General features: G+C 43.0%; 2 protein-coding genes across 4 annotated transcripts in view; one reads left to right on the top strand and one right to left on the bottom strand.

Moving 5' to 3' along the window:
- actr3b (actin related protein 3B) overlaps positions 1 to 13654 on the bottom strand; it is a 28963-nt gene extending 15309 nt beyond the window's left edge. Inside the window, exons 1-7 of the mRNA XM_048266703.1 lie at positions 13566 to 13654; positions 13378 to 13444; positions 12323 to 12378; positions 11388 to 11512; positions 10820 to 10930; positions 9945 to 10040; positions 9536 to 9643 (exon numbers count right to left, since the gene is read on the bottom strand). Coding sequence (XP_048122660.1) covers positions 9536 to 9643; positions 9945 to 10040; positions 10820 to 10930; positions 11388 to 11512; positions 12323 to 12378; positions 13378 to 13421 — 540 coding nt within the window. The 5' untranslated portion in view covers positions 13422 to 13444; positions 13566 to 13654. The remainder of the gene's footprint in view (positions 1 to 9535; positions 9644 to 9944; positions 10041 to 10819; positions 10931 to 11387; positions 11513 to 12322; positions 12379 to 13377; positions 13445 to 13565) is intronic.
- Positions 13655 to 14399: 745 nt separating this feature from the next.
- xrcc2 (X-ray repair complementing defective repair in Chinese hamster cells 2) lies at positions 14400 to 17018 on the top strand. 3 transcript variants are annotated; one of them, XM_048266647.1, is made up of 3 exons: positions 14400 to 14501; positions 14836 to 14930; positions 15202 to 17018. In XM_048266647.1, the coding sequence occupies exons 1-3, from the start codon at positions 14473 to 14475 to the stop codon at positions 16032 to 16034; spliced, it is 957 nt and encodes a 318-aa protein (XP_048122604.1). In that variant the 5' UTR covers positions 14400 to 14472; the 3' UTR covers positions 16035 to 17018. The 3 variants fall into 3 exon arrangements, with proteins under 3 accessions (XP_048122604.1, XP_048122605.1, XP_048122606.1); XM_048266648.1 differs by having other exon boundaries at positions 14849 to 14930; XM_048266649.1 differs by lacking the exon at positions 14836 to 14930 and having other exon boundaries at positions 14418 to 14501.
- The last annotated feature ends 2102 nt before the right edge of the window (positions 17019 to 19120 follow it).

The following is a 19120-nucleotide window of genomic DNA, read 5'->3' on the forward strand; positions in this document are numbered from 1 at the left end:
TCCGGTCAGTAACGGTGTAAGTTGCTCGCGAAGATGACGTCAGGTGGGTGTGTCGTTCGTCCGCCATATTGGATTGAACAGAAAGCGAAACTACATTTTCACAGGTCACAAATTTGGTCCGAACGCCGCGAAACTTGACGTACATTATCCTTGGAGCAAGCCTCACAAAAGTTACCAGAAGGATCACAGCCTCCTGCCCGTCACAGCCAAACGAAATCGGCGGCGAAGCTCCGAAACAGGAAGTCGTCCATATCTCAGGAACACTGTCACATATCGATGCCAAATTTTCTATATGACCTGGGGACTCCAATGTGAAGGTGCATAAGCTAAAAAAAAAAAGAAATATTCCAAAAGCTTCCAGCATTTGGCAAACCACCCATAGGTATTTGGTAACTATCACCTTTCACATTTGCACTTGCACTTCTATCACAATGCCTTCCAAGTATGCACAATGTCTCTGGGCAGCTACAATGTCTCCGAGCAACCTTGCCCAATCATGAAATCCTTGCTCTGCCATGGGATAGTATGGACTTACGAACTGAAATGGTAAAGAGAACATTAGCTATTTATTGCTGACGTAGTACAGTTATTTTTTACACTGACGGTATTCAAATTAAATTTTTCATTATTGTTAAATATCATGATGGGAGAGTATTATTAAAAATGTTACAAGTATGCAAATGCATATGTTTACGGGCATTTAGGTTTTACAGTGTTGTTTTGTTGTAAAGACATGCAAGGCATTCTGGAACAGTGGTCGGCAGCACTCCATAGGCTACGTATTAATATGAATAGGTGTTTCTGTAAACCTAGGGACAATAAACAGCTATCTCTGTTACAAAAACGAGCTGGTAATCGCTCATTGAAGAGGGAACTATGATAAAAAGATTGTTTTCCTAAAAGCATGGAGTTGACGAAAGAATAAGCAAGCAATGTCACATTAATGTTAAATAGCCTACATCTGAATGCTAGGTGGCAACGTAGTATTACATTTCACTAGTGTACTTGAAATACGGTGTGAGCTTCACAAGTAGGGTTGGGCACCGAAACACGGTTCTAATATGGCACCGGTGCCGACACAAACGGTAGTAACTGCATCGAATAACAACGTGGATTTCGGTGCCTCATTTCGGTGCTTAAATAGCGTTTTTTAAAAAAAAAAAAAAAATGTATACAAGGCATCACTGCATGTCATGCGCCATCTCTAACGTCAGGCTCTGATAGCTACACATCCAGATACAGTTAGCTAAACTGGATGTATAAACCAGAGGGGTGCACCACATAGGCGAGTGGACAGTGTTTGACAGCTTGCGTGAGCCCAAGTAGCTTACTTTAAAGCGATATCGCGAGCTCCTGTAAAAATCTAGCAGTGGGCCTAACTACACACAAGCAAAAGGCTATGAAACAACATCAACAGTAGGCTAGCCTATACATTACACAATATCCTTGCTAATGCGCTAACTGACATTTATTTGAAATGTTATCAGCAAAGTTGTAAGGTGAAAACTTTATTTCACGGTGTTAAACAACATAATGGCATGATATTAATCTTTCAATGTATTATTCGTAGGAGCAATGAGATATTGATAGTAAATTGAATATAACAGTTCAATTTCATGTTCAAATTTGTCTTATTAATAAAAAAGACCATTTTAATTTAAAACATTTTAAAAACAAAGTACCGGTTCAGGCACCGGCACCGTTTTAAAAGTATCAATTTAGCACCGCATCGGATAAAACCCAAACGATACCCAACCCTATTCACAAGTAAGGAAGGTGCAAATATTATGTCATTTATCATGGGAAATTATTGGAAATGTTATTTCTTGTTTATTCTAATTGCAAACCACACACATCCATTCGTAATCACACGTAGGGCCTACACTTTTAATACCTTGAAAAGACTCTCATTTCGTTTATTTGATGTTGCCTAGCAACGCAGCGTTCAGAGCAAAGATTCTAGAACAGAGCTTCAGAGAGACACGTTTTGAGTTTGTGGCCAAGTACCTAAAATATCGGTTTCCATGTGTATGTGCTGGATGGTGTGCGTCCTTTATGAAAGTAAGTGTTTTATAGAGTTACAGACATAATGAGTCATGTTGTAGTGGTCCACATAAATGTGTCTTGTGTGGTTAGAAGCTAGCTAGCTATGTCATAGGGAGGAGATGTTGCTGTAACGTTATGGGATTTATGTTGCTTAGCGTAATGTCACGGTCATCTGATATGAGATGCTTGTACTCGTAACTTCGTCACTCGTAACTTTAGGACTCCTATTTTTTTTTACTAAGAGTAATTCAGGGAGCATTTTAGCCCTAAAAGTAACGCCTGAGTCTGTGACAGCTTAAGCGAGGACTCCTAATAAGACCGATTCACAAACAATGTTTTGTGGTGGCATTTCATGTTGCGATGTTTTGAAATGCATCTGCAGGAGCTAACAATCATGAGGGAACAATTTTGCATTGTAGGCATAACTAAGGGATGCAGTAACACCACCAACAACAACCAAAACTAGTCTACTCATTGTTTACATGTACATTAAATGTAACGTTTCATTGTAAATCAAATTAAAAGATTCTCCTCTTTGCAAACGTTGCCATTGGCATATGATGACAGATCAATTTAATTATGTTGCTGCGTGAATCACGGTAAGCGCGAATGAAGTGGCCACTTCTTAATGGGACTCACTGTATGGAAGTAGGCTAAGTAAAATAGAGATGTTTCAAATAAGATAAGGTTAGGATATGCCCGCTTGACAACGGCAGAGATAACTGGCCTTTGGCCATAGCAACCATCTATTTAGAACGACTGGCCTTCATAGCAACCAAGGATCTTAGCTGTGATTATTCATGTAGCTACAGTATGCATGCAATGTGATGCAAAGTATAGAAAGGTGATGAAATATACAGAGACAGGTCAAGAAATATAGTGCAATGTAGACAGTAGTATACAGTTGATTTACAGAAGGTGGTTTAGAGTAATATGAATTAAATATAAATATGTGCAGTGTATTAGCAGTTATCTCATACAATAAGTAGAATAATGTATGTAGATGTAGCAGTAACATTATAATAGTAGAAATAATAATATAGATATATGCAGTGTATTAACAGAATATAATAAAACAGAATAAATATGGATATTCAATATGACAAATATATAACAGATATGTACATAACATACAGCTATGTGCAGTGTGGAAACAGTGTCATTGTAGTGCAGAAACAACATTATAAGAGTAGTAAGAATAAGTCTATGTGCAGGATGAATAGTATGAAGATCAGTAGAATAACTACGTATAAATGTAATTACAGTAGGCCTATGTACATTTGTAAATAAATAGAAAACTATGGGTGAGAGGGATAAATTAATTTTAATTAATCGTAAAAGTAAATTGCATTTAATTAAATTGCAATTAAAATCTTTCCAGTAGGCTTTAATATCACGCAAAAAGTACAACCAAAGCTGAGCTTGATCAACTAGAACGTCTAAAGAACCAGAACTTGAGTGTAGTTTTTTGCTGGGTCCCAGGCCATGTTGGTCTGAGGGGAAATGAGAAAGCGGACAGTGCTGCTAAGCAAGCCCTCAATGAAGAAGTCACAGAATGTCAAATCCCTGCCCCAGACCTTAAACCTATACTGAACTCTTACATCACAGATAAGTGGCAATCTGAATGGGATTAATGTACCAACAACAAGCAAAGAATGTGAATTTTGGCACGTTTTCATGATCCACTGGGTCGTTATGGGCCACACAAAATACGGTGTTGCTAAAATTACTCCTATTGTGGCTATTAGAGACATGAGTCCATGAGTATCCAGCTACATTCAATGAGTTAAGTAAAATACATTCACACACACAAAAAAAACATCACTAATGTTGTGGACATTCCTTTATTCTGAGATACATCAATAGGCTCTCAAAACAATCCCAAACAGACATAAGGTCTTTATAGAGCAAATCCATATAGATTATTTGTCAAATAAACCAGTAAAAACAGAATTAGGGGATGGAATATATAAACTCATAGCTCATATTTTTAAAATAAATCAGTGAAAAAGTATCCTGACAAACAAGCAGCATTTTAATGCCTTAGTCATATTTCATAATTTCTAATTTTTCTCTAGGTTACCTGCCCAGTTTGAGAGGTGCAAGACGCGTGACATTATTTATTTTTGCAGCCAATCACTGCTGTTGTTTTATGTTATTGATTTGATTTGTCATAGAAGCTAAATTCGAAGGCAGGCCACAGGTAAAATCCAACGAACCGCATTCACCCCGCAAGGCAATAGTTGAATAGAGCTTTTGAGGTATTGCCACTGCTCCAACACTGAAAGGCACTGTTACAATGCTTGGATCAAGCCAGGTTCAGCATAGCGTATGTCACTGTCTGCTCACGTTGGTGACCGGACCAGGGCAAGCACACTTTCGCAGTTCCCGCCGGAAATGCAGTCTAGTTATGTGTTGTATTTTTATTGACCAGTAGGTGTCCTAGGGTGCATTCGAAGCCTCGAGAAATGAACCACTTTTCAACACATTTGGCTGGAAAGCTTCAAGGGTTCAAGAAGCTTCATCTCGCCATCACTACGGCTATCGCGAAAATGCACACGTCACAAACGCACACATTTCTCAGTTAAAACATGTACTTACCATCGATGTGAGCAGCGCAGGTACCATATTCCACTCCACCATATCGGCGTCTACCCCAAGGCGCCACGGAGGGACACACAGCTGAGGAGGAAGAGGAGCATCCAGATGCTGCTGAGCAGACAGAAGGTGCCAAGGGTGGAGCGACGGCAGTTCCACAGACGCTGGACATGGGCGTGCTCTTCAATCTCCTTCAGCAGTCCATTCAAGACCAGCAGCAGGAGGCCCTCAAGCAAGAAAGGCGATGGCGCAGTGTGCAGATCCAGCTGAACAATGTCCACGATGAGCTGGAGAGGGAACGGCGGAGTCCAGCAGAGTGGCGAAGGCAACCAGGTGATGACGGCGCCAGAGATTCACCGCAGGATGGAGCACCGCGCAACCTGGTAGCGCCACCCCCAGGCTTCCAAGCAGCGGCGGCGGCGGCAGCAGCAGCAGCGGCGGCGGCGGCGGCAGCAGCAGCCGCAGCAGCAGAACCAGCGCCAGCATCAGAAGGTCCAGTTCCAGTTCCAGTGCCAGTACCAGCAGCCCCAGAGTCTCCTGTGGCAGCTCCTAGATGGCCTCCAGCACAGCAAGCAGTGCCACCCCCGGCATCTGGCCCAGCCGTGATGACTCCAGTTTCCTGGACAAGGGCTGCAGTGCCAAAGCTCGAAGAGGGGGATGACATCGAACAATACCTGATGACATTTGAGAGACTCGCCATGGCCTACAGATGGCCGAGAGCTGATTGGGCCGTTCACCTGGTGCCGTATCTTACAGGTAGAGCCCGAGCAGCGTACGTGGCAATGGACATGCAAAACGGCATGGAGCATGACCAAGTGAAGACGCCTATCCTGGCGAAATATGAAATTAATGGAGACTTACCGACAAAGGTTCCGGGATCCAGACGTGAGAGCAGAAGAGACCCCACGTGAGCTGTACGACCGCCTGAGGGACCTCTACAGGAAGTGGGTGATACCAGCAGAGAAGACGGTGGAGCAGATAGGAGAGATCTTCATCCTGGAGCAGTATCTGCGCACCCTAGCTCCTGACATCCGGGTCTGGGTCAAAGAGCACAACGCAGCCACAGGCCAGAAGGCGGCAGAACTGTTGGAGGCGTTCCTGGCAGCTCGACCTGGACCAAAGACGTTCCGCAACCAGAACTTCAACAGGCCAGCCGCGGACGGTAAGTCTGGTGTTCCTGGTGGGGGAGTTGGTCCTAGGGGGTTAGGACTGGTCAGAGCACCACAACACACCTACACTTCACCCTACACCACACCACCAAGGCCACCTACACGTCCCTACACCCCGCCACCTAGACACCCAGCACCTACACCACCAAGACCACATGTGTTATGTCACCACTGCAGTAAACCCGGTCACATTGCCCGAGATTGCCCAGTAAGGAAAGCTCATGGGTCCGGCTTTTGTAGTGTGCTAAGACCCGAAGAGGGAGCTGACAATGCATTGTCCAGAGTACAAACAGTACCTGTAACTGTGAATGACATATCTACACATGCACTCCTAGACACTGGTAGCACACACACTCTAGTCCAGCCACACCTCGTAGACACATCAGAGGATTTGGGGAAAGGGCAGCTGAGAGTATGTTGTGTTAATGGAGATGAACATGTGTACCCAGTTGCTGACATTAGACTCGAAGTTCGGGGGCAAGCTTTTTTGTTGAGAGCAGGCATTGTGAGTGGGCTACGCTATCCTGTAGGGTTGGGGCAGGATGTTTTGATTTTGCCTGAGCTTGTGCAGCCAGCCAGCCAGTCAGCATGGTGGTGACCAGAGCGCAGGCTAAGCAGTCAGCAGATGATGAAGCAACGAAGGCTGTGTGTGATATGTTGCCATACAGTCAGACTGACATTGACCTGGATATTGACCTCCCTGCAGTATATAAGACGCCTAAGACACGCAGGCTTGCTAAAATGCAGGGGACAACAGAGAAATCTGTAAGCCAACTACCAAAGCCAGATGGTGATTTGAAAGATGTGTGGAAGCCACCGAGTAATTTAAGTGACTTACAGAAAAGTGATGAGTCATTGAAAAATGCTTTCTCTAAGGTTACTGAGATTGATGGTGTTAAGACAGGAGAGTCTGCTAATCTTAATGGAGAGTTTTATTTTGTCAAAGATGACTTGCTGTACCACCAACCAGAAGATGCCGCTGTTGAGCAGATTGTTGTCCCAAAATGTCTCAGAGATAAGATGCTGTGTTTGGGGCATGACATACCATGGGCAGGACACCTGGGCACTGTTAAGACACTGGAGAGGATAGCGCAGTGTTTTCACTGGCCAGGCATGTACACTGATGTCCTACGTTACTGTCGTTCATGCTCCATCTGTCAACTGACCAGTAAACACAAAGCTAAACCTTCCCCTTTGCATCCACTACCCATCATTGGTGTTCCCTTTCAGAGGTTAGGGATGGATATAGTGGGACCCCTTGAGAGAACACGCTCAGGTCACAGATTTATCCTTGTAATGTGTGACTATGCAACACACTACCCCGAAGCATTCCCACTATCCAAAATCACAGCAGGTTCAGTTGCACGTGCACTTCTCCAACTGATCTCCAGGGTAGGCATACCACACGAAATCCTCACTGACCAAGGTACCACATTTCTGTCAAAAACATTGAGGCAAGTTTACAGTTTACTGGGGATTAAGGGGATAAGGACCACTCCCTACCATCCCCAGACTGATGGGCTGGTGGAGCGGTATAACCAGACCCTGAAGGCCATGCTCAAGAAGTTTGTGGCAGACAATGGCAAAGACTGGGACCAGTGGTTGCCATACCTCCTGTTTGCCTAGAGGGAGGTACCACAGGCATCCACTGGTTTCTCCCCATTCGAGCTCCTGTATGGGTGTCAGGTCCGGGGCCCACTGGATCTTCTGCGCGACACCTGGGTGACCCCGAAACCCCAGGAGCAGGACAGTGTGCTCTAATATGTCTTGAAGATGCGACAGAAGATGGAGGAGATGTCGACCATCGTGGAGGACAACATGACAAAGGCCCAGCAGACCCAGGCTCGGTGGTATGACCAGAGGGCGAGGCAGAGGAGCTTCGCGCCTGGGCAGCAGCTCCTGCTGTTGCTGCCGACCACCGAGAACAAGCTGCTGGCCCGGTGGCAAGGACCATACCGGGTGACACGTCAGCTGGGGCCTGTGACGTATGAGCTGGAGATGCCGGGGCGTCGAAAGACCAAGCAGGCGCTCCACGTAAACCTGCTCAAGGAGTGGCGGGACCGTAAAGAAGTGCCCAGCCAGCAGCTGATGGTGCAGGACGTGCAGGGTGATGTAGAGCCACCAGAGCAGTTCTTCCCGTCAGCAGTTTCACCAACTGACCCTGAGATTTCCCACTTGACGGCTCAGCAGGCGCAGGAATTGAAGGCCATCATTCCTCCTGGCCTGTTTTCTGAGCAGCCGGGACGGACGCAGCTGGTGGAACACGACCCGCTGCTGAAGGACACTACTCCAGTGCGGCAACGCATGTACCGCATCCCAGAGCGTCTGCTTCCCGCTCTGCAGGAGGACCTGGAGGTGATGAAGCAGCTGGGCGTGATCGAGAGGTCCAGCATCAGCTGGAGCAGTCCAGTTGTGCTGGTCCTGAAGAAGGACGGGAGCATACGCTTCTGCATTGACTTCAGGCAGTTGAACGCACAGTCCACCTTTGATGCCTACCCAATGATCAGGCTGGAGGACCTGATCGAGGGGCTTGGGAGGGCGTCCTACATCACCACGCTGGACCCTTTGCAGGGGGTATTGGCAGGTGCCCCTGGCGGAGGAGGCAAAGCAGTACACAGCCTTTCGTACTCCGCTGGGGCTGTACCAGTTCACCACCATGCCCTTTGGCTTGCAGGGTGCGCCAGCAACCTTCCAGAGGCTGATGGACCGTGTCCTGGAGGGCACGGGCGGTTAGGCAGAGGCCTATCTGGATGACGTGGTGGACCTTATTCAAACTTTTGCCTTTTAGCGCGGCTATCGCGAAAATGCACACGTCACAAACGCACACATTTTTCAGTTAAAACATGTACTTACCATCACTGCGAGCAGCGCAGGTACCAGTTGTCTCGTCCCATATTCCACTCGCAACACAATAGTTCACCGCACTACAAACAAATATTTCTCACTCACCGCTGCCATTGGGTGTTCCATCGGAATGGTCCGTGGGGAAACCGGAGCCCTTGCGGAACCAATGTTCTTAACCACTGTCCGGTTCAGTGGAGCGAACTTTGATTGTCATGGTGACATAATATGTGGGTAAGTATTGTTTTGTAGCTTTATTTCATGCATACTGAGTAAATGTGGGATGTATGTTTTCTACTTTTTAAAAGCTATTTTCTGGGGATATTGTGGTAATTTGTATGTACTTCTAAATGTATGTTTTTAAAGGTTTTTGTAATGCCATTTTCTGATTGGTTTAGTGTCTGTCCAATCACAGCTCTCTGGTAGATTGTGAGCCCTTCCGTTTATCCTCAGTTTTTGTTTTCTCTTTTGTTAATCACTACTACTGCACTGTAAATAAAACTCGCACCCGCTTCACTTTAGTTTTGAGTTGCCTAGTCGTTCTTCTTGCGGTCATCCTGATATAAGAGAGGGGTGGGCAAGCCTCAATCTCACAATGTTCATCACTGGGCAGCTCACATTCTGGACACAATCAAACTATTATTCCCTCCAAATTCAGCTGAAATTCTCTCACAACCAGCCAGAGTAAATTAAGGAGCATGTCTGGGGGGGAGGCAAATGAAGACTGGCTCCATTGGTGAGGTAAGTGTCGTCACTGCCCAGTACTACAGTAAGAAACAGTAACACACCCAGCTCAGTGTTTAGACTCTCGTATTCATAATGTGTTAGTGTTAGTCATAACAAATAACGAATTCAGTGGCAGTGAAGGGCATTGAGCTCACCACTGGGATGGCATGAGTTACTCCATCTCCGCTGTCAATCACTATGCCCGTCAGCGTCCGCTCTCCGACCTGGCGTGATGTCCAAGAGGCCGCCAGGGCAAGCACTGCCTGAAAAAATAAAAAACACCGCCAACAAAAATAAAATCAGATATTTAAAAAAATGGGTACGCAATAAAATCTTGAATGTATCAAACTACATTTAATTCACTTAAGTTTTCGAACTTTTTCAGCAGCTTTTTGGAATTTGAGTCATCAGGGCTTTATGGCCTGAAAAGCTTTCATGAGCAAATTTTACGACATAAACATGCTTTATTGCATAAAACTGAATTAAAGTCTATTTCCCTGAGTGGTTTTAAGACCAAGGCTTTTCTTTATTGATTCCTCCCAACACTCTTTATGAGAAACGTACCTGCACTGCAATGTACAATCCGGGCACATTGAAGGTCTCAAACATTATCTCTGCCAAATACTCTCTGTTCTCAGGGGTGTTCAGAGGAGGCTCTGTCTGAGAGAGACACACATGCATCCAACGCAGGGTTTGAGGTTAAACTCTCAGGTTTGGTCAGTGCAACTGCAACAGGTTTGTTAAAAGTAACATGCTGTAGGAATTGCCCTTTTCATTCATTTTCAATGTACTACTGTAGGTACCCATTTCACTCTAAGGGGGTACCCAATTTGTCTAAAAACCAACTAAAAGAGTCATGCTCCGTGATAACAATATTACATAGTGTACTGTTCCAGACACGCATTGGCAATATCAGAGACTCTGGATATAGTTTTCTTTAGTGTAAATCAGTGTGTCATTCAAATTAGTTTGAAGCTGTTATTTTAAGGTAAAATAATTATACTGTGTTATTATCCCATAGACATAACTTGACTGAGTTGAGTTTAAGGATTTATTTAGCCAGATGAGCTGAAAACACCAAATACCCTTAACAGACATATTTGCTTGAGAATGCATTCAATTTATCAATGCATAATGAAGTACCGGTAAGTCCTGCTTCTTTTAGGATAGACAAAGCATAGACACTGCAGATCAAAATCAATGCTTATATTACTGAAGCATTGTCAAGTGCTACATTGATGTTCCATTCAGAAGCGTTCTACATTGTTCACATGTCTTACATTCCTGTCTCTCTGTAATGCTAAATAACTGTGTTGATGAAGTAAAACCCAAAAGCTTAATGATGAAGTACTTTAGTAAGATACAGCAAAAATACACACAACCATAATTGACCTGACATGGAGCAGAGCACACCCTTAGCTCTGTCTGATTCCCCTCACCATTAAGAAATTGTGATCTTCAGGTTCAGCCCGCAGGTACTTGAAGATAATTTGCTCCATGAACTTTTCCATCAGATCCCAGTCCTCAACGATACCGTGCCTGATTGGCCACTTTTGGAGACAGAGGAACAGCAAGTGAGAAAATGGCTGAGAGAGACTGAATATGACCCTGTGCTCTGATAAAAAAAAAAAATTATCTCAAAGAGAAAGACAGGGAGATCAAGAAAAAAGACAAAAATAAATTAAAGAAAGAAAGAAAAAGACAAAAAGACAAAGGCAGGTAAAAAATAAATATATATGGCTAAATGAGTAATAATGGCATGTGCGTGTTTTGTCCTGGCTAGAAATCAATAATCAAGTGTAAAACATGCACTGTTGATGGTGCATTGATGATACAGTTTGAGTCAAACAATGAACTATTTACAGTACTCTCCAGTGGTTTGTACCACACAAATACATCTAAGTAGGTGAGGACAGGCAGCAACTTCCCATAAACATCATCCCAAACATTATCAAAGATACAGTTCCAAACTGTGGTTCCAAAATACAGTTTTTAAACACACAACACCTTGGTTGCATAGTTGGGCTTGTCTATAGCCTCATCTCCGATGAAGAAGTCCAGGTCATCCACACCTTTCATCAGCCTTCTCTGGGCCTGGTCTCCAACACTGGCTGTCTCCCTGATCGCTATGCCTGAGGAAACACCACAACAATACTGCTATGGAATACGCCACAGTCAATCTCATGTTGATGCCTTCTATTTGTTGAGCAAAAACGGACTGTCACTGAGGCCATCATACTCAAGGTCATACTAGAGGTAAAAAAAGCTGACACCATCTGAAATTGTGACGAAAAACCAAGCTAGACGATTCTTTCCATAAACAAAGCGAGCGCAGAATTTTGGATATCTGCGAACACGCTCAAGGTAACCTGGCCACGGCAATGATGTAGAACTCAGTTGTCTTTTAATTAGCTTCTCCCCCAGGCCAGGTTTAATTGAAAGCTGGGTTCAAAAGAGCTCACTGGTATCAAATTGAAGGTGAACAACTTGGCATTTTATTCACCACATGTACTGTATCTCTCTCACTGAAGGTGAAGTCTGTATGATTGCGCATTAATTACGCTTAAAAAAAAAAGAGTTGAATTCTGACTTGAATACCGATAGATAGATAGTCTTTAATTCATGTAAATATAGAAAAGACCAATAGGCTACTTAACAGTACCAGATGATTGATATGCTCTAGACAAGTGCAGAGATTGAGCTCCATCAGACAAGTGCAGAGAATGCTCTACATTCATGAATGTGTTTAGAGAACCTCAATACAGTCATACAAGTAAAAGCTAAAATCAAATATGCACACTAAATGGGACCCTGAAAAACATTAATTATTCTATTGCTTGAATGTTTCTGCATTGAAGCCAATCTACAATGTAGCAACATCATCCAACAGAAGATACAGTATTTGCCTCCAGCAATTTGATTTAAAATGTAATTGTACTCACATGATGGCATTATAAACTGTGGCTCTGTGTTACCAGCATATCCAATCTTGGTGTACCTGAAGTCAAACAGGAACAGCAACTCCCTAATAAGGCCTCATTTTGATAATGTCTTATTTAAAATAACATAATCAGCTTAATAAAGAGTCCTGATGGTCCTTAAATAGTTCATTGTCCCTTCAAAAAAGTGTAGAAAAGTGATATTTTCCTCTCTGATGAAAACTTTTAATGGGATATTTGAACCTCAGACCTTTCCTATCAATTATGAACATAAAGTCATGGGTCTTGAATAAGCTCTTTCATTAAAACTGGAGCCTAACAGATTGAGAGGGGGTAAAAGTGGGTTCAGTGGAAATTGGTTTGTTCCAAAGCGGCCAAAAACAAGCTCCAACTAATTACAAATGACCTTGATCACCGCTGTTTTGCCCTCCGGCAAAATGTGCCATTTTCACTTACAGCGGGGACATAATGCACTGCTATCATACCTGAAAACTCATCTGTTTAGCCAGCTACTCAATTCTTCACTTTGCAAGTCAGATGCACCTTACAGGAATTAGTGATATTCATTACTTTCATTGTTAACCATTTGCTTTTGTCAATCTTGATTTTAGTTCATTTTCCAGAATTACAGTAGACCATCACTGATGAAAATGACAATCTCCAAAGCACAAAAATCTAGCACAGTGACAGCTCTTGTTGGAGGCACACATGACCCATTTTCCTATTATGGAAATGTGCCACTGGTGATAAGATATGAAAACAGAGATGTAAAATAGGGTTATTACATTACAAAATAGAAAACACATATGTTTGATAAAACTTGTAAAACATTATTTATTTTGTCATGTCAGTGATTCTCTGTCTGTATTATGCTACTGTAGCCTACATAAATGGCTACATATTATTTGAATATGATGTGCAACCTCAGCTGCAGCAGGGAAAATGTTGTGTAGCCTATTAGACTACTTCCTTTAATGTAGGCTACTAAATACAAACCAGTGTTGTGTTTTAAGGAGCAGTGCCGCAGAGGACATGCTCCCTGAAATAAACAAACTTACCCCGTCCCACAGTCAATCACGCAGGGAGGTAGGGGTACTGCCATGCTGACGATGCTGCTACAATCGCCTAAAAACAGACCATTCTTAAATTTGCCTTAACGCGCATCATTTCATATTTACAGGATAATAGGCATTGAAATACAATGTAGGCTAACTACAAATGTAAACTCGAACAGTAATTTACAGACCTGGTCGATGAACTGGTTGTGCCTGGCTATCGCATGCACCGTTAGTTCTCCCTATGACAGTGCGAGTACTTCCCGAGTCAAAAGGAAACGCGGAAAAAATAGAACAGCACCGGAAAGCTTTCCAGTTGGTAGCTACTAGCCTATGCCCGTTTGGGTTAGAACAATGTCAAAGACATTCTGGTAGTTGTCCTTATTGATAGTCTAATTTATCAATGTCTACAAGGCTACTATTTTTCCAGAAACAACATGTAGCCTATCAAACACTATTAGTTTTTGTTTATAATAATAGAGCCAAGACCCACCATGTGGCTTTCTGAATAGGCTATATCACCCTTTTAAAGTGAGATCTTAAAAGTTTCAGTTTATTCATTTCCCGAACAATTGATAACAGACAATGTTAGGGTCTTGTGATTACTGCCAAACATAGCATTTCACTGTTCCCTGACAGTAGATGGTGCTGTTGTAATTTCCCTCTCCTTTTTGAAATATTTCATAAGATTGTACAACATGATCAGGTTTATTTGTGGGCTCGTGTGGGCATCTAGCTCCTGGGCAAGTTCTCCTGTAGACCCTAGCCTAATTATTCTGTGATAGGCTATTATGAATAATTACAAATGTGCACATGTGAAATGTCAGTTGATTTTGCTCTTATATGATTACATTGCATTTCAAAAATACAATGCCTATGCAAAACTTATGGTTATTCATTCGAATTGTTTGATTGGATTGGATATCAAGGTTGTCCGGTGAACACGTTTCGTCAGGTCAGGCTCAGGCTATTTCAACACAAAAAATCAGGTTGCCGTTTAGGAGAGGTGCTTATACTCCTAACACTACGGTAATAGTTGCTAGAGGAAGTGAAGCTGCAGTGTGATTTTTGTGCGCGAAAAATAAAATGGGATAAGAAATGTCAGCATGTCTGAAACCGGTGCTCAGGTAAGGAGATAGTTTGTTGTTTCTACATAAATGTGTAGGCCTATGTCTAGGTTAGCTTTATAATCAACACAATTACTTTGTGTATATCAAACATTTTGTAGTCTTTGACTTCTCTTGTTGCACCAGAGCCCGTCTATTAGACATTCTCTGGTTGCACTGTCAACACAACCTGCTGCTTTCACCCAAAACACCGTATTGGCAGAAATTATGCTTTCAACCTAAACACCGAGTTGGTCGAAATCGAATCAGTTAGCCGGTTCCTTAGCCATTCAGCCAGATGTCATATTCTCGCTGGCCAGTGTTTTTTTTTTGTCATTCTGTAACACCAGCAAAGGTTGTTTTTACAGTTGTTTGCGAGGCTTGAAGGACGGCGATGTTTGAAGGACATCGAGCCCCAACTATTTCCTGAAGATTGTGGACCATTACAAGGTATATTCGTAGGCTGGCTACCACCCATTTAAAGAGATCTTCCATCTCTCTGGGTTGGTGGCAAAGTTCGAATGCCTAGTAGGCCAGTGGACCCCGCTGTTTGGTTTAGCCAACTTTTTAACAAGATGAGAAGAGAGGCTACTCCAAACTGCATTTAGATAGTTGATGTGGCCACATTGTTGAACAGTGTGACATTCTAGATTAAGATTCATTATAAAAAACACTGACTTTCTTGCATCCTAAACAATATGGGTTCTTCTCGTTTCTGCAGGAGACATTGTGGAGCTGCATGGCACAGAGGGCACTGCTAAAACCGAGATGCTGTACCACCTGATCGTGCGCTGCATCCTGCCAACAAAGCATGGGGGCCTGGAGGCAGAGGTCATGTTTGTGGACACCGACTTCCACTTTGACACACTTCGTCTGGTGACCATCCTAGAGGCCAGGTTGGCTCAGCTGGCAGCGGGGGCCGCAAGCGAGAAGCATCCAAAGGAGGGCACTGAGGAAGAAGAGGGTGATGAGGAGACGGTGAAGGCATGCCTGCGGAGGCTCTTTGTGGTCCACTGTAGCAGCTCGGCACAGATGCTTCTCAGCTTTCATTACCTGGAGGGCTGGTTCAGCAGTAGGCCCGCTCTGGGCCTGCTGGTCCTGGACAGCATCTCCGCCTTCTACTGGCAGGACCGGAGCGGTGGTGGGGAGAGCGTGCCCCGGCAGGAGGCCAACCTTCGGAAGTGTGCCCAGCTCCTAGATCGGCTTCGCAGGGACTATTGCATTGTGGTTTTTGCCACCGTGCATGCCGTTATGAGAAACTATGGGTCATCTGAAGCATCCAGTAGCACAGCACCCAGACCGTGTGAGGCACCATCACCTTCATCATCATCCTCATCTTCAAACTTTCGCCGATGGAGCACCGTGGTTGACTTTGATAAGCCATACCTGTGCCGGGCGTGGCAGAGACTGGTCACTCACAGGTTGGTGTTCTCAAAGAGTGACATTTTAAAGGGCAGAAGGCCTGTGTTCTCTGTGGCGTGTACCACCACCAGGACGAGGGGAGTGAAGAGGAGCTCATTCTGTATAGCAGATACTGGGTTGCAGTTCTTATGATTAGGGCTACTATTTTATCATTTTGTAATGACTAAGGCTACTTTCATCTTCATGTGATTAAGGCTACTGGTTTGTTTTGTTCAGTGGTGACCTTTTTGTTGTTTCTTCTTGTTGTTTGTGACCTTGTTATTACTTTTGTCCCAGCTCTGGAGAAATAGAACATTTTAGAGCTACTGTCTAATTCAGCCTCCATTCAAACAATATGGCTATTTAATGTAAGTCTATGTAGGGATATTAACATGTTAAATTATCGTTCAATTATTACTTTATCAGTGATCTCAGTTATTGCATTTCTGTGTGCATTACTAAAGTGCCAACTTTATACACAATTTGGTGTAAGTGTGGATTTAGTGGACTTCCTCAAGGCTTCAAGACTCTGGTTCTCTGCTGTCTGACAACCTGAAATAACGTTTTGTGTAGAATATTTCACAAATACTTTTCATGACCTTGTTTCATTGGTGCATTTTGTGTATCTTAATTACGGAGATGAAAAAATAAGTCTTTGTGAAAATTCTGATCACAAAAATGTAATTTGGATCAAGACCATCAAATATTGTTTGGTCTGTCAAAATAATTTTTAAAAGAGCTTCTAAGCAATTTGTTAACATTTCAGTGAAATTATGTTTGCAAGGGTGTATTTTCAGACTTTAAACCATCAGGCCTACACTTTTGCCCTGCAATTCTTTGACCTTAGCAATTTATCATTTTCCTATGAAGAGCCCAAATTATACACTGTAACTGCCTCTCCTGGTAAGTAACTGATGAACATTAGGAAAGAACCTTGCCTAGTGCATCAAAAGTTCAGTCCCAAAGTAGAGTCTCCATCTGAAATCTCATCTCACCCCCACTCCACTCACACTGCATCCAAACCACTAGAACATCCTTGCAGGTCAGCTCACCATCTAATTAGCCTTTGTATTTTGACATGCTATCCTTGTTTCCTATACATTCGCCCTGTGGCAGGGGGGGTGGGTGGTGAAAGAAATAAACAACTACAAATTACTCACTAATTACCAGCCATGTGTCAGATGCGAGTGGGCTGATGGGTCTGCTCAGGCGCCAGCTGTACTGTGCTCACAATGGCTGCTCAGCTTCCTCGGCTTCTTGTTGGCCTGCGTCTTGTTGGCATTGGCCTGCAACGCTTGAGCGATGCTCAGGCTCGGAACAATTAAGCAGAATTGGTTGTTGCTTTGGGTTCCCACAAGGATGACACACCTCGCCATTCTCATTCCGCAGCAGATGTTTGCCAGGTTGTCTCATTGTTCAGATGGCCTAGGCTTCCCCCTCAGGGGTGAGAACTGGGTGCAATGTGTGAATGTGGAGGGATTGATTACTGAAGGTAAGCAGAGTAAATTGTGGTAGGAAAAATGCATTATACTCGATCAGTGGATATTTTGCTAGAGTTTTTACTGCATTTGGAACTTCTTAAAAATTTTAAGAATTTGAAAAAATATTATTGTTAATCAAAACTTTAAGCTTTGTTAGCTTTGTTAAGAAGGTATATTTCCTGGATTCTCTATGCAATCCATTTGTCAGTCCTCAGAGGTTGAAACACCTGTGACTTTTAAAGACTCATGGTCAATAAACATTTAGATCTTGGCAACCAGGGGCCGCTTTAATAGCATGGCAGTTGGACAGCTATTATAGTCTCTTCCATTGTTCACTCAGACTGCCTCCCTACAATCACCTGGATCTTCAGTCAATACTAAGGTTCACTCATTACTCACATATAAAGCCATGGATCAATCCCCTGCTATCAAATGAAGGGGGATGAAGCTGGGGCAAAGTTGGCACCAGAACAAAACAATTTCTTTGGTGGTCTGTGAGTTTGATCTTTTCTTTATTTTACACCTGATAAGAAAACAGCTTGCATCTGGTTAGAACAGTGAATCACCTTTTTAAACGCTTGATGTTGTCTGGTATTTTGATGACGTTTTACTTAGAAATTATGGGTTTGTTCTGTCTCAGAACTGTTGGTAAAACTAAAATTGAGAACAATATTCTGAAAATAATGCAAATCACATGAATCATTTGTAAATTGTCAGGTTATCTGTGTGTTTGTTGTGCAGGGATTTCATATGGGGGTCAATTGGGGAGGACAGTCTCATCCTCAAGTGTGTATCCTCAATATTTGTTAGGTACATGGCTGCAACTTTAGTTTCAGCAGTCAAAACAAAGTACACTGTCTGTACTGGTAAGGTCTCTCTTCATAACTGTTAAAAAATGGAGCATAAAATGGTGCCTCACCATTGGATTGATTAATGAAAGGCATTTTTAAGCGCACTTAATCCATTATGGCAGGCAGTCTCTTCTCATACACTGATGCCATAAACAGACAGTTGCATAATTGACAGTAGCTTTTTATATCTATAATGCAGCCGGCAGTAAATAATTGATTGTGATTCCTTACTGTAATTTCCTCCTATCTGATAAAATGGTCACATAACTCATGAGAACAAGACATTTGTGGTCATGCTGCATGTTTGCATGTCATAGAAATGATTTCTAACATGCACAAAACACAAAATGTATGCCATTTGTGTTTTTTTGCTATGTGCATACCCTCTCCCTCTCTCTCATTTACAGTCATGCATTTCACAGGCACCCACACATTTCACACCCTCTCATAAATGCACACTAAAACACAATACTCTTAATGTTACTGCTACTACACTGTACATATCTGTACATGTAGTTCATACACTGTTCTTACTGCATAGCCATATATATTCTGCTCTTGCAAGGCACATATTTATATTACTGTAAACCAGTGTTTCTCAAACTTTTTCAGACCAAGGACCACTTAACCAATAAATAGAAACCTCACAGACCACCTAGCTAAAAAAAACAGTAGACCTACTTCAACAGTATATTACACAATAGGCATAATCACTGAACAACCTTGCTTATTGTCTTGGCACCTTGCTTATTGTGTCAGAGGATTCATATGATTTAAACTGGCATAGGTTACATAGACAGTGTTGCAGAACTGTTTGGATTTACATACAAGTTGGTTCAATATTGCAAACAACTTATTTATATTTTATCACGTCTGCCCGCGGACCACTTGGGCTAGCTTGTGGACC

Source organism: Alosa alosa, chromosome 16, assembly GCF_017589495.1.
Source record: "Alosa alosa isolate M-15738 ecotype Scorff River chromosome 16, AALO_Geno_1.1, whole genome shotgun sequence".
NCBI classification, from domain to species: Eukaryota; Metazoa; Chordata; class Actinopteri; order Clupeiformes; family Clupeidae; genus Alosa; species Alosa alosa.